This window comes from Mustela nivalis (genome assembly GCF_964662115.1).
Source record: "Mustela nivalis genome assembly, chromosome: 4".
Taxonomy (NCBI): Eukaryota; Metazoa; Chordata; class Mammalia; order Carnivora; family Mustelidae; genus Mustela; species Mustela nivalis.
In genome coordinates, this window is record NC_139023.1 from 160,900,781 (window position 1) to 160,916,596 (window position 15,816).

General features: G+C 42.4%; 1 protein-coding gene across 3 annotated transcripts in view; it reads left to right on the top strand.

Annotated features, from left to right (window-relative positions):
• PEBP4 (phosphatidylethanolamine binding protein 4) overlaps nucleotides 1-15,816 on the top strand; it is a 235,385-nt gene that overhangs the window by 18,712 nt on the left and 200,857 nt on the right. For 2 of the 3 annotated variants that reach the window (XM_082729267.1, XM_082729268.1), the window contains exon 1: nucleotides 6,479-6,760. The exons of the other annotated variant lie outside the window; for it this stretch is intronic. In XM_082729267.1, coding sequence (XP_082585393.1) covers nucleotides 6,494-6,760 — 267 coding nt within the window. In that variant the 5' untranslated portion in view covers nucleotides 6,479-6,493. Of the gene's footprint in view, nucleotides 1-6,478; nucleotides 6,761-15,816 lie in introns of those variants that run through there. 3 annotated transcript variants of the gene reach the window in all.

A 15,816-nucleotide genomic window follows, 5' to 3' on the forward strand; every position in this document is an offset into this window, starting at 1 on the left:
GAATGAATGAATGAATGAACGAGGTCCTGGTTTCCATAATGGGAACAGAATTGGCCTTCGCTGTGAGAATCTTCAGAGTAACTGTAACTGTTAACATCTCTAACCAGTCTGGTGCCTGAGGAATCTGGGCAAGGAGCTGGAGTGGGATACAGATGGTTTGGAGTAAATCTCCAGGTGGTGCCATCTCTCTGGGCTCCTTTGAACGGTTTGAGGTGCTTGTGCGCATCTGAAGGGCATTGGAGAGGCAGTCAAAGTACAACTCCCAAGAAATTTGTATTCACAGTCTCTTTCTCTGGTAGGGCCTGCCTCCACCCATTTCTGCTGGCTTACTGGTCTTTTTCTGATTTGATTTGTAAGACCTCTTCATGAATTTTGCATGCTGGGCCTTTATTGGTTATATGCAACACAAGATTTTATATATCTGGGGTCTCCTGATGAAAAAAAGGGTTTTTTCTTTAAAATGTGGTCAATCTATCCATTTTTTCCTATAATTCAGGTCTCTTCTATCATATTTCCTTCCCCACCTAAGGTCATAAAGTTACTCTCTTATATAGTCTTCCAAAGGCTTAAAAATTTCTATTTTAATATTTCTTTTTTTTTAATCTCCCTAAAATTTGTTCTGTGTAAAGTATGGTGTCATGTCTCATTTTCTTTTGACACATGGAAATTCAGTTGCCCTGTCACCATTTATTGTATAGCTTGTCCTTTCTCCATGGACATCAAACGTCACTTCTGTCATATAAAGAACTTTGTGTAAGCTAATGAGATGACTGAGTGTCTGTAATGGAAAATTGTTTGCAGCACACTCTTCTAGGCTTTCTGTGGTTCTGCCTCTTTCATTGACCTGCGCTATTTTACAACTCCATAAATTGTAGATAACTACAAACAATGCAGAATAATTCTTGTCTCTAGATGGATAAAGCAGTTCAGTGTGATGAAGGTTCAACTGACTTCCTTCTATCATGGAAGAAGCAAGTTTTGCTGCCATTTGCATATTCATGCCAACATTCCTGATCCATCAATATGTCTGTCCATTCTGGTTGTAAGATCTTACCAGTTCCCTCATTAACGATGAGTTCAATAACACTGTAAGATGTGTGTACTTTATGTCTGCTTGAAAGTGATAATTTTACCTAATTTGGAATTTATCCTGGGAAACCTGTATGGCTCAGTCGGTTAAGCATCTGCCTTTGGCACAGGTCATAATCCCGGGGTCCTAGAATCGAGCCCCACGTTGGGCACCCTGTTCAGCAGAGGAGTCTGCTTCCCTCTCTCCCTCTGCCCTGCTTTTGCTCTGTCTTTCTCTCAAATAAATAAGGAAGATCTTTTTAAAAAATTTATCCCTTAGCAGTCATATACCAAGGACATATGGCTTTAAACAAACCCAAAGGGAAACGATTACTAGGTAGCAATTATTCACTTATGTAAGCTCTTCCCATGTGAGCATAAGCAGTTACAGTGGGCTCCAACTCACAAGTGTTTAAAGCTTTTCTCAGGATCACAGCCGTGCGCGTACAGAGGCAGACTTGTGCATGTGAGAGTGATCTGGCGGGCCAGAGGAAAACCAAACAGGACACATTCTCGGAAATGGATCCTCTGTAGTGCAAGGAAACTTTCCAATATCATAACGGTGGTATAATCAACACTGAGTATCTGGAAATGAGGGCCCCTGACTTAGCAGAGCAAAAGACATGAGCTTTCCAGAAGCTTCCGTGTGTCCCCTGATTCTTCAACAAATGTTCAGAGTGCCTACAAAGGGTGGCCCTCAGTGCTGAAATGCAATAAATAAATAAATAAATAAAGTCTGTTTGATCTACTTGAAACTAATCACCTAACTCCAAAGGTGGAGTTTACCCCATAGGCCCTCCATGAGATCTCCATGAGGTATACAATATGATAGAATATCTACGTATCTTTAGATCTATAGGTAAAGATACATTCATATGTTCTTATGATATCTATCATCTATCTATCTATCTATCATCTCTCTATCTTAAGCAGAGTCTTAATGTAGAAAATATATATCCGTATCTATATATATTAGAAATAGGAAATATTATCTATCTATTAATAGAGAGAGATATATATATACCCTAAGTAGAGTCCTAATGTAGGAAATAGACCAATAATCCTGGTTGGAGCTCCCTACCACCCCTCCAATTCCCCAAATTTCCTGAAGACCTCCAAAAAACACAGGTTAAAAACCACTGATCCAAATCCATCCTTGTGTTGAGAATGGAATCCCTTCTACAGTGTCCCTGGTAGGGCATCGTGGGTCCTATCTAAGCATTTTGCTTATAGGTCCCTGTGGTTTTCCGGTGGCCCAGTAGGGGCCTGGTCATCCCATCCCTGGGGGCCATAGGCTAGAAACCTGCATCTGGCTTGCCTGATTTATTTCTCCTATGGAGCCATGGAGGACAAGTCTTCCCCTAACCCTTCTACCTGAATCCACATGGGCTTGCTTTGGGAAATAATCACACACAGAGGTGCCACCTATGAAATGGGACAGTTCGCCTGAGTTCCCAAAAGATCCACCTTGATCTTTTCCTTACAAAGCCCCCTCCCCAGATAAGCATCATGGACAAGACCCAGGAGAAGAGGAAGGTAAGAAGGCCCAGGAGGGCCACCCCCTGATTTTTTCCCCCTGAGGCCTCAAATGACATTCCCAGCAAAGAGCTAGAACCTGGCCTTATCCCAGGCCTGCTCCTTATTCCTTGGCTGATGTCTGCAAACGCTGACATGCAGGCCAGGCCTCTGGAAGCTCCCTGAACTCACTTGCACTCAGTGGTTTGGGATTTAACGACTTGGCTGCCTTCACTCCTCCGCAGGGCTGGGCTACAGCATTCAGCCCTCCAACCAAGCAGCCGCTCGGAAGTGATGGATGGGTGCAAGGCTTGCTGGAGAGATGCCTTGGAGGCCCTGGCCATGAGTGCTGAGCCAGGGGCAGGTGTGAGGCCTGTAGGGAGGCTGATCTGACGAGACTCCACAGGGAAACGATCAGATGTCAGCGGCTGGGGCTCAGGCAGGCTAGAAGGACATGAGGCATGAATTCCAGTCCCCGTCAAAGAAAAAAAGGATGAGCTAAGTAAGCAGCCCTGGGGATTCATTGAATTACCCTCTCCACTGTGCACTCTTCCTCAGTCCTGGTCTTATTTCTTCTCAGTGTCCTTACTGTTTGGACTATTTTCTTATAGCTCTTATCACTGGCTGGTTTCACTGTTGGTCAAGTAAATACCTGTTTTTCCCATTAAATTGTGGGGACCAACATTGTGTTGTATCTCTCCTAGCAGAAATCCCCAGAGCTCAAACACTTTTTTGTACACGGTTGGGCCCAGTGGATGTCCCACAGGGACCTAATAAAATAATCTCCAAACCCAGTGTAGACCCATTTATCCCCCCTAACTGCAGGCCAGTAGAGAGGCAAAGATGATCTAACCTCAGGACCCCATGAAGATCTATCCACTGAATGGCTTAGTAAATGGGAGGACACATTGAGCAAAGTGTCAAAGACAGAGGGTCCAAAAGTTCCTGTGACCGCTACAGTTTGGGTGAACTGAGAAGAGAGAAGAGCTTGTTGCAGTGCCGGGACTTTTGCGTTAACAGGCCTTTGGACTGACATTGGGAGATGTAAATAGCCCAGGACATCCTAGTGAGGATAATAAGAACATGGAATTTGGACTCAGACGGGTTTGGGCTGGGATCCGGCTCTTCCACTTCCTACGTGACACCAAGCTCCAGCTGTAAAGTGGGAATAATAGAGCCCACCTTGTAGGGCTATGGGGAGGATTAAATGAGATAGTGCTGGTTATAAGCTCATACCCTGCTTGGTACAGTTGGCGCTCAATGTCATCAGAATGGGTGCGGTGACCCAAGGCATCCGAGGTTGCAGGCAGAGGTGAAAAAGACCATCCATGTCCAGTTCTGCCTTTCTGCCGAGTGGTGCAGGAGAAAGCGGGGACATCTGAACTCATGTGACATTTTACAACATCTGTTTGCCCTGCAGCTTCTTCTTAAAGCTTTCCTGGGATGTGGAACCAAGAAAGTTCCAAAGCCTCAGTTTAGAACAGCAAGATGAAGGAGGCTGACCCTGGCTAAGCCAACAGATCTTGTGGCCCTTCTGTGGACCTAGAAGGACTGCCTTACGGGGATTTCTGGAAGAGACACTCTTACTGAAATGTTACTGACTGGCCTCTCACCAGCTGCCATCTTGCAGTTTTGATGAAACGTGTTTCTGTTTGTTCTCATCAGATTTACAATGTTTCCTAATTGAAGGGGGAAAGATAGAAATAAGTATACTAAGAGTCAAGAACTGTGCTTCTCCTTCCCCCTCATCTGTGTGACAACCATGACAAGTGTATTATTGTGTCCACTCTAATGAAAAAGGCTGAGAGGGTAAGAAGCTTGACCAAGATGGTAGGTCCACACTTCAGGCCCAATGCCCACGCTCTGCCTCAGGAAGAGGCGCCACTTCCGCCTTGCTCTGCAGTCTGTTCTCTCCTCCCATAGGCTCTTTGGGCCAGAAATGTTGATGCCAGTGTGTAGGGTCTCTACCATGGCCTTGTTAATCTCACAGAAGCCTAAAATGAGAAATGGGTTAGTTAATGGGGCCTGTTGGAGAGCAGGTAAGTGTAGAAATCACATCTTCTTTAAGCAAAAGAACCCCCCACCCCAAGCATGCCCTGTTTTCCCCACCTGCATGCTCTCCCCAACCCCATACCGTTTGGTCACTTGTGCTCAGAGCTCCAGCAATTCCATCCTGCTCTAGTCTACCAATGACTGGGGTCCTTCCACACCTCCGTGCCTTTGCCTGTGGGATGCTCTTCTCCTGTTTATCTTTCAAAGACTTCCCTGGTTGTCACTCCTATAAGATGGCTTCTGTCTTGATCGCACCGTGGGATTTTACTTTACACAGGGGACCGAGTGATGACACAGAAAGGTCAATGTCATTGAAAGAATTTATTACTTAACATTTCCCAGAGAAATGGGTATACCATATACCTCCTAGGAAAGCACTGAAGTCAATCAGGAGGCAGTGGGATGCAGAGGGTTGAGGGAAATGCCCATCCCAGAGCATTTATTGTGTTTTCCATGGAAAGGAAGGGGTGAAACAGGGAAACAGCTTAAGGTGGGCTAGTTGGAATAAAGTCAGCATGCTCTGGGTGGTGTAGGGCAAGGGGGTACAGGTTTGGTGGGTGATGGCTGGATAAAAAGGTTGTTGGGGGTATGGACGCTAGGTTGTTGGTTTGCATATGAAAGGAGCATTCCAAGGTGAGTTGTTCATGATCCTAAGCAGCAGCTAGCCCTGGAAGGACAGGGGGCATCTCTCCCCAGCCAGCAAGGTCCTCAAGACATCAAACCATCATAAAATGTATGAAATAAAATAAAACACACAATTAAAACACTTTCCTCTTTGCCCCGGGGATGCTTCCACCGCTGACCTCCACACATTGTGGGCAGTTTTGTCATTTTAGTTTGTTTTGATGCCTATGCCCATTGCTCAGCTGTAGGCTCATTGGAAGCAGGGTCTGAACCTTGTTCATGTTTGTACCTTCAGCATCTGGCAAATGCCTGTCCCCAATCTACGTTTAAAACAGTGATTCTCAGGCCTGGCTGCTCATTGGAATCCCATGAGAAGCACACTTAAAATACTGATGTCAGGGCTTCTGGGTGGCTCAGTCAGTTGGGCATCTAAATCTTGATCTTAGCTCAGGTTGCGAGCTCAGGCTTGATCTCAAGGTTGCGAGCTCAGGCTCCACACTGAGCTCCACACAGCGCATGGAGCCTACTATAAACACATAAATATAATTAATTAATTAGTTAGTTAGTTAAAAATAATAAATAAATAAATTTAAAAAACTGATCTCTAGACCTTACCCTCAGAGATTCTGACTTAATTTATCTGGGATGTCTAGATTTCCACTGACGCCTTGAATTTCCTGAGATGAATTTTCCAGAAGGAAATCAAGGTTGTAATCCCAGATGTGATCATTTAAAACAGCAGGAAATCCAAATCCAGAAAACCAGGGACTTGCCCAGGGCCCAATCACCTGTTACAGGAACTTCAACTGCCCATTTTAGTAGAATGTCAGCTGCTGAAAACAGTCTCCCCAGTCTTGGCAGATCCTGGGCTTGAACAAATGTTGCTCCTCTGCATTCTTCTCAGGCTCCAGGCCACACTCGTTGGAAAAGGGGCTCTTGCTTCACCCCAGGTAAGCTTCCCAATCCTACCTCTTTCCTCTTGGTGTCTATGTGAGTTTTGCTCTACACTGTTTATCTCTTTCTGGGACTCTGGTCTCAATGGTTTCTCTCTTCATTCTTCCACAGCCTTCTGTTTGTGCATCCCTGGTGCCTCTTCTCCCTGTTTCAAAGTCTATCTTGAAAGGTAGGAAGAATGGTAAGAGAACCGTCTCTGTGATTTCTGCTCTTCGCCTTAGAATCCTTGGAAGAGGGAATGCCAGAAAACCCACCCATTCTTCTTTACCTATTCTTACCCATGCTGCATCTTAGCTCCTCCCTGGAACTTCCTGGAACTTTCTCCAACTGCCTCCCCAACGGCCAACTGCTGCCTCCTCTCCTGGCACTCCAGGAACCTCCCTTAAAACTCCCATACTCTCAACACTGGCACACCCTGATTGCCTTAAGGGCCCAAACTGTGGGGCACCCTGGAGGGAACTTGCTCCCCACCTTGTCCAGCCCAGAAAACTGCCAAGATTTCTCACCTTCCTGCAGCCACCACCCAACAGCTCCCACAGTGCTCTGGGTAAGTGAGTGATAAGGGCTCTTCTCCCTGGTTGGTGGGAGGCAGGGGCTTTCCCTCAGCAACAGCCAGACAGAGAGACAGAGGGAATGAGAAGTTCTCAGGGACAAGAACCGTCGCCTGGAGAATTTAAGAGAATTTGTGCTTAGGGGATATTTCTGATTTTTTAACCCTCATTTGACTTGAGGCCATTACTCATGGCATTTCTACAAGCTTGTGTCTGAGCATCATTCACCTCTCTAACTTTCCTAGAAAGGGTTCCTTGACACGTTTTTCACTAGTGGAGTCCTGGACTGGGATTACCATTACTGATTTCAGTTCAGAGCAGCCTTACTTCCAACAAACTTAAGAAGTTTCATTCCTTTGTTGGGGCCCTGATTTCTCACTCCAAGGAAGAATTCTTATTTCCTCCCATATGTAGACCTGTGGACAGAACCAGAGATTAGATCTGTGAATGAAAGGAGTGGAGGGGGAGGGCAATGTGCAGCTCTCATGGGTCTACATTCAATGCTCACCTCCATGAGGACAGACAGAATAGTCAACCCTCTGAGGATGACAGGGCAGCAATGAACCTGGGAAACACCCCTGTTTCATAGCTTATCTGGGCCTTTCCATTCTGTGGATGAAGGGAGTCAGTAAATACATCATCTGGCTGGGGCAGTGAGTTGATTAGGTCAATAATTGGTTGCTGAGACCAATAAGCTGGACTCCCAGAAAGAAGACCTTGTATCCTCGGAATGAAGTGGGCCAAGCCCGCAGCTTCCAGCTGAAGGTCTAGCAGAACCCTTGGATAAGATGAGTGGTTGGCTCAGGGGCTATGGCTGGGCTTATCTCATAGACACTCTTCTTGGTCTCCTCACTCTTGGGAAATGTTATTGCTAGAAAATTCAGCTCTGCAGCTCTCTCTACCACTGCCCCCACACCCCACCCCCTGTCAACACCACCAGTTCCTGAACTTCTGTTTGATAATTTAAAGATCTATAATTCAAAACGTGATAGAAGGAAAGCAAGCATTTCTTAAAATAACAATGAAAGAAACTACACTCTGATAGTTTTACATTCCAAGACAGTTTCCAAATCGGTCACTTGAAATGAAGCAACATCTTTTAGTTGAGAACTAAAGGATGGCTCAGGTGCATTTTGGGAGGCTTTGCAATCCTTTCCTACTCTTTGCATATGAAGGACAACAAAAAGTCAGACTATTGTTTTTGAATGTGGGTACTCATTTAATTATTAAGTGTCTCCTATATTCAAGGTACTATGGGGGACACAGAAACAAATGGGGCCCTCACAGGATAAAATATGTGCACAGAAAACTAAAACAGAAGAAAGATAGCAGGGATGCCTGGGTGGATCAGTTGGTTAGGCAGCTGCCTTCGGCTCAGGTCATGATCCCAGTGTCCTGGGATCGAGTCCCACATCGGGCTCCTAGCTTGGTGGGAAGCCTGCTTCTCCCTCTGCCTCTGCCTGCCGCTCTGTCTGCCTGTGCTCGCTCATGCTATCCCTCTCTCTCTCTCTGATGAGTAAATAAATAAAATCCTTAAAAAGAAGAAGAAGAAGGAGGAGGAGGAGAAGGAGGAGGAGGAGGAGGAGAAGAAGAAAGAGCAGTGAAAGCTCGTGAGGGAATGAGCGAATACTGCCCCTGGAACCCAAGGGAGACACCAATTAAATTAGTGGAGGTGGAGATGTGGTCTTCAGGAGGTCAATGTCCACTCCTCCTTCCTTTATTTCCTTCCTTCTTTAAATAGTAATTGATCATCTGCTGTTTCTCAGGCACTGTGCTAGGTGCCAGACACAGCAATTCACAGCACACATGTGGTTCTTCCCCCATGAAGGTAACTCTCTAGTGATAGATAAGCACAAGTAATTGGCAAATAAAAATGGCCCGATATATACTATCATGGTGGAAGTATTGCAGAGACTATATGTGGATATAAGAGGATATTAAAGAAGATTCGCTGAAGGAAGGTTTACTGATGTTTAAATAACATCTGAAGGATAAGCAAAAGTTAGACATAGGGGTCATGGATCAGGAGATAATTGGCTCTCCTTGCAAACGGAACAGCTTGTACAAAGGCCTTAGGGTGAAGAAAGCACAACCAATGGGGAGTATTTTCAAAATAGGCTACAGAGGCTGATCAAGTGGTCTATACAGTAAGGAGAATAGATTAGGTCAGCGCTTCCAAAGTGGGCTCTATAGACCACCAGTTCCTTGGATGTCTATGGTGTGTGTATGTGCTAAAATACACATAAAATTTATCCTTTTAACTCTTTTTTAAAGATTTTATTTATTTGTCAGAGAGAAAGAGAGAGAGCACAAGCAGACTCCCCATTGAGCAAGGAGCCTGACACGGGACTTGATCCCAGGATCCCAGGATCATGACCTGAGCCAAAGGCAGCCACTCAGGTGTAACCTGTTCTAACTCTTTTTAAGAGTACAATACAGTGGCACTGATTACATTCACAATGTTGAACATTTATTACCCTATGTATTTCCAGAACATTTATTACCTCAACATAAAATCTGTAACCATTAAGTAATCACTCCTCATGGTGAGGAAATAAGTTTTTATTGCTTAAGTCCCCCAATCTGTGCCATGGCAGCTCTGAGAATCAGAGTAATCATTTGTCTTACTCTTGATCAGAATCAGAGTAATCATTTGTCTTACTCTTGATCTCTGGGAAAATGTTTTTGTCTTTCACCATTGTGTATGATGTTAGCTACAGGTATTCCACACATGGCTGTTATCATATTGAAGACATTTCCTTCTCTTCCTGGTTTGTTGAGTGTTTTGGTTTTGGTTTTGGCTTTGATTTTTTGATTTTTGACTGCCTGGGTGGTGCAGTCATTTAAGCATTTGACTCTTGCTTCAGCTCAGATCGGGATCTCAGGGTAATGAGATCAAGCTCAGCATTGGGTTCCATGCTCAGTGTGGAGTCTGTTTGGAGTCTCTCTCCCTCTGCTCCTGTCCACCACCGGCTTGTTTTCTCTCTCTCTCTCTCTCTCAAGTAAATCTTAAAAAACAAACAAACAAACAAACAAATAAACAAAAACTGGGCGCCTGGGTGGCTCAGTCGGTTAAAGTTCTGCCTATAACTTGGGTCATGATCTCAGGGACCTGGGATCAAGTCCCACTTTCCCTCTTTGGGCTCCCACAGCAGGGAGTCTGCTTCTCCTTCTGCCCCTCCCTGCCCACGTATGCACATTCTCTCTCTCTCACAAAAATAAGTAAATAAAATCTTTAAAAAGGTCATGAATTACTATATTGTATATATTATATTACATATAATAAACTTGTTGAATTTTGTCAAATGCTTTTTCTGCCGCCAGTGAGACAATTGTGGATTTTTTCCTTCATTCTGTCAATGTGGTGTATTATATTGGTTGATGTTCATATGTTCATGTTGTTCATTCGTACATTCTAGGAACAAATCTTACTTGGTCATGTTGTACGGTCCTGTCAATATGCTTCTGAATGCAGTTTGCTAGCATTTTACATCAATATTCATAAAGAATATTGGTCTTTAGTTTTCCTTTCTTGTAGTGTCTTTGTCTGGTTTTGGTATCAGGATAATGTTAGCCTCACAAAATGACCTAGGAAGTGTTCCCTCCACTTTAATGTTCTGGAAGAATTTGTATTTATTCCCCTCATACTTCTTTCTGTATATATTATGTAGGTATATTTTGTTGGTATCATGAGCACCACATAAAACATCCTGAAATTATTACAATCTAATTTGAATTGATACCAATTAATCTCAATCACATGTAAAAACTCTATTCCTATAGAGCTACACTCTTCTATTTTATGTAACTGATGTCACAAATTATGTCTTTATATATCTGTACACTGGCAAAATGTTATAATTACTTTTAAATCCAATTTTTTAAAAAGTGGAGTTTCAAAGAAAAAATAAAATAACACTGTCTTTTATGTTTGCCCATATATTTACCTCTACCTGAGATCTTTCTATTTTTACCTAACATCAAGTTACTGTCTACTGTCCTTTTATTTCAACCTGAAAGACTCTTATTAGCATTTCTTCCAGGGAATATCTAATGGCAACGAACCCCCTCAGTTTCTGTTTATTTAGAAATGTCTTAATTCTCCCTGATTTTTGAAGGACCGTTTTTTCTGGATATAGAATTCTTGGTTGACAGTTTTTTCTTTAAATAATTTAAATAGAGTTGACCCTTGAACAATATGTTTAACCTGTACAGGCCCACTTATTTGTGTATTTTTTTTCCCTCTTCCTTATGATTTTCTTAATGACATTTTCTTTTCTCTATTTTACTTTATTGTGAGAATACAGTATGTAATATAGAGACCATACAAATTATGTCTTAGCCAACTGTTTATGTTATCAGTAAGGACTATAGGTTATTAGTACTCAAGTTTTGGGAGAGTCTAAAGTTATACACAGATTTTTTACTTTATGGGGGTCAGTGTACCTAACCTCCCTGTTGTTTATAGGTGAACTGTATATCATCCCAATGCCTTCAGGCATCCAAGTTTTCTTCTGTTAAATAAACTGTCAGTCTTATGGAGCATATCTTGTACTTGTCAAGTCCCTTTTCTCTTGCTCCTTTCGAGATTCATTTTTTTGGTCTTTCAACACTTTATGTGTCTTGGTGTGCATGTCCTTGTGTTTATTCTACTTGGCATTTCCTGAGCTTCTTGCATTTGCAGATTTATATGCTTCATCCAGTGTGGGAAGTTTTGGCCCTTATTTTCTCAAATGATCTTTCTGCCCTCTTCTCTCTTTCTCCTTCTGGAACTAATAATACATGTCTACTTGATGGTCTACTTGATGGTATCCTATGGATCTCTTAAGCTCAGTTCACTTTTCTTCATGCTTTTTTCTTTTTGCCCCTGCTCCTAGAATCAATAATTTCAGTGTTCCTATCTTCAAATTCTTGGATTCTTTTTTTCTCCTTGCTCAAATATGCTATTGAACCCCTCTAGTAAATTTATCATTTCAGTTTTTTCGTTTTTCAGCTCAAGAATTAATTTTGTTCCTTTTCATCATTTTTATACGTTGTTGATATTCTGATTTTGTTCATATATTGTTTTCTTGATTTCCTTTAGTTCTTGTTTTTATTTAAGACAATTATTTTAAGGTTTTTAATGGGTCTTATGTGTGAGCTTCCTCAGGAATAGTTTATATCGACTTATTTTATTCCTTTGAATGGCTATATTTTCTTGTTCTATGTGATTTTTGTTGTTGTTGAAATTTGTGTATTTGAGAGAAACAACCACTTTTCCTAGTCTTTGCAGACTGACTGTGGCTAAAGAAGACATTTATTAATTAGCTGGGCATGCTCTGGGCCCAGGGATCAGCCCCAGATGAGAACTTAAGATCCTCCCTGGTCTTTTCTGAGCATGTGTCTCGCCTGAATCTGAATGTGACTTTCTCAGTTCCCCCATATACACAACTTCTTTTAAATGTCTTAATATCCCCCAAGAATCTCACCCTAGCTTCTCTTTGGAACCATATTATCTTTCATATGTCTCCACCCATAATTTCTTGCCCTAAATATCTGCAGGTCTGTAGTCCTCCTGCAGCTTTCATAAACAATACCCACACCTTAACCTCCCTGAGACCTGAGTTGGACCAGACAGAAACCAGTCCTTCAGGCAGTCCGTAGATAGATTATAACACTGTAGTTAGGTCTGCTTTGCTGCCTCTGATTTGAGAGAGGAAACTGGTAACTGGGCTTCCGTATCCTCCAAACCAAGAATGAACCATGTTGGGGAGGGTGTGGGGGCAAAGACATGTGAAAATGCCAATTTCTTATCATTCTGAAGGCAACTTTTTCTCAATTGAGCATTTATTTGGTTGCTCCCAATCTTTGACAGTTTACCAAAGCTCCTAGCTCTGTTTTTTTGTGTGTTTGTTTTGTTGGTTGGTTGGTTGGTTGATTGGTTGGTTTTGTTTTAGAGTATGTATACATGTATGTATTTTGAAGTTTCCATGAAAGAATGAGAGCTTGGAGCTTCCCAGTCCCATAATTTTGCTGATGTCACCTGGACTTTTTTTTTTTAATTTTTTATTTTTTATGAACATATATATATATTTTTTTAAAGATTTTATGTATTTATTTGACAGAGAGAAATCACAAGTAGATGGAGAGGCAGGCAGAGAGAGAGAGAGAGGGGGAAGCAGGCTCCCTGCTGAGCAGAGCCCGATGCGGGACTTGATCCCAGGACCCTGAGATCATGACCTGAGCCGAAGGCAGCGGCTTAACCCACTGAGCCACCCAGGTGCCCCATGAACATATATTTTTATCCCCAGGGGTACAGGTCTGTGAATCACCAGGTTTACACACTTCACAGCACTCATCAAAGCACATACCCTCCCCAATGTCCATAACCCCAGCCCCCTTCTCCCAATCTCCCTCCCCACAGCAACCCTCAGTTTGCTTTGTGAGATTAAGAGTCACTTATGGTTTGTCTCCCTCCCAATCTCATCTTGTTTCATTGATTCTTCTCCTACCCACTTAAGCCCCCATGTTGCATCACCACTTCCTCATATCAGGGAGATCATATGATAGTTGTCTTTTCTCTGCTTGACTTATTTCGCTAAGCATGATACGCTCTAGTTCCATCCATGTTGTCGCAAAGGCAAGATTTCATTTCTTTTGATGGCTGCATAGTATTCCATTGTGTATATATACCACATCTTCTTGATCCATTCATCTGTGGATGGACATCTAGGTTCTTTCCATAGTTTGGCTATTGTGGACATTGCTGCTATAAACATTCGGGTGCACGTGCCCCTTTAGATCACTACATTTGTATCTTTAGGGTAAATACCCAGTAGTGCAATTGCTGGGTCATAGGGCAGTTCTATTTTCAACATTTTGAGGAACTTCCATGCTGTTTTCCAGAGTGGCTGCACCAGCTTGCATTCCCACCAACAGTGTAGGAGGGTTCCCCTTTCTAGGACTTTTTTTTTAATTGCTTTATTGAGATATGTTTCACATACAACACAGTTCACCAAATTATACAGTAAATTTAAATAAGTACAATTTAATGACTTTGAAAATTTAAAAGTCAATGGTTTTTAGTATATTTACAGATATGTGCAACCATAGAGCACTTTCATCACCTCTAAAAGAAACCCCGTACCTTTTTGATATCACCCTCATCTCCCCTATTCACTCATCCACCCACCTCCAGCCTAAGCAACCATGAATCAATTTCCTATCCCTATATATTTTCCTGTTCTGGATGTTTCATATAAAAGGACTCATACAATATGTGGTCTTTTGTGACAGGCTTCTTTCGTTTAGCACAATATTTTCCCCCATCCCCTGCTCTGGGGTCTGTAGAGGGCACAAGGTACTGAGAAGGTAGGTGGGAGTGGGGAACAGCAAGGGTGCCTCGTGGATCAGGCAGATGGATTCAAAATTGAAGAAGGAATTGAGGATGGTGGCAAGTGGAGAGTAGAAGCAAAGATTCCCAGGAAACTGGGCACCAGAGAGAATTAAGTCAGAATAGGTAAGGAGAAGGGACAGTGGTCAATGGATTGGAGATCAGAATCAGATGGAAGAGTAGATGCAGTGAGAGTAACAAAGTGAGAGCAAAGGAACTAGAGGTTGTTATCAGGATGGCTGCTTGAATTTAAGATTTTAGGCATGGAATGGTTTTTAGAGGTGACAGTGTCCAAGAAGTTGCCATCAGAAAAGAGGCTGAAGAGGAGGGAGAGGTGTTGGAAGAGGTATCTCCACGGATATGGATGTCACTCTGGGTTAATATCAGGTCTTGGAGCAAGGAAAAGTTTCCATGCCAAGTAGCAGGGCGTTCAGTGAGCAAGGAGTGATAGGAAGGCAGATAAGACCAACTAGGATTGATTCAGATGGAGTAAGCCTCAAGAAGTATAGATTTTGACAAGAGGGTTGAGGAGTCACAGTATAGAAACAGTAATGTGGAATGAGGTGCTAGTCGACCTTACCGCCCAGCCCTGAGTCATGTTGGGGGTGGGAGACTGAGCATTCCACACTTTGAAGAACTTCAGGAAAAGGAGCTTTCTGGTTATGGCAAGAGGTAGAGTTGAAGTGGGAAAAGCAAAGCCTACAGCAAATGGTGTTAGAACAACTCGGTAGTTACATACAAAAGAATAAAAAGGAAACTTTACCTAACACAACATACAAAAACTGACTCACAATGGGGAGGGGGCACCTGGGTGGCTCATTTGGTTAAACCTCTGACTCTTGATTTCTGCCTAGGTCATGATCTCATGGATGGTGAGATCCAGCCCCATCTCAGGCTCCCCACTTGGGGAATCTGCTTGGAGATGCTCTTCCTCTGCCTCACCCCCTGTTCATGTTCTCTTTCTCTCCCTCTTTAAAATAAATAAATAAATATTTAAAAAATTAACTCATAATGGATCCATGATGGAAATGTAAGAGTTAAGTTTGGAAAACTCTTGGAAGAAAACATAGAGGAAAAGCTTCATGACATTGGATTTAGCACTAATTTCTTGAATATGACACCAATAGCACAGACAACAAAAGAAGAAATAGATAAATTGGACTTGATTGAAATTCAGTTGAGTTCATTGAAATTATAACTTTTTGTGCATCAAAGTACACCGTCAAGAAAATAAAGACTGGAGCAGTTTCTCAGAATGTTAAACATGGAATTGTCATACAACCCAACAACTCTATTCCTGGGCATAAGCCAAGAAAGTTCATAGCGTATTTTCACAAAAATGTATACAAATGTTTATAACAGCTTTGTTCATAATTGACCCAAAGAAGAAACAACCCAAATGTCCACCAAGTATTGAATGGTTAAATAAAATGTGGTGTGTTCATACAATGGAAAAGTATCCAGCCATAAAAAGGAATGAAGTACCGATACATGGATTACCTTGAAAACATGCTAAGCAAAAGAAGCTTGTCACAAGAGAACACATACACAGCTGATCCTTGATCAACGTGGGTTTGAACTGCATGAGTTTACCTATATGCAATTTTTCGAAAGTCCACACCATAAGTATATTTTCTCTTTCTTAAAATTTTCTTTTCTTTTTTTAAATTTTATTTATTT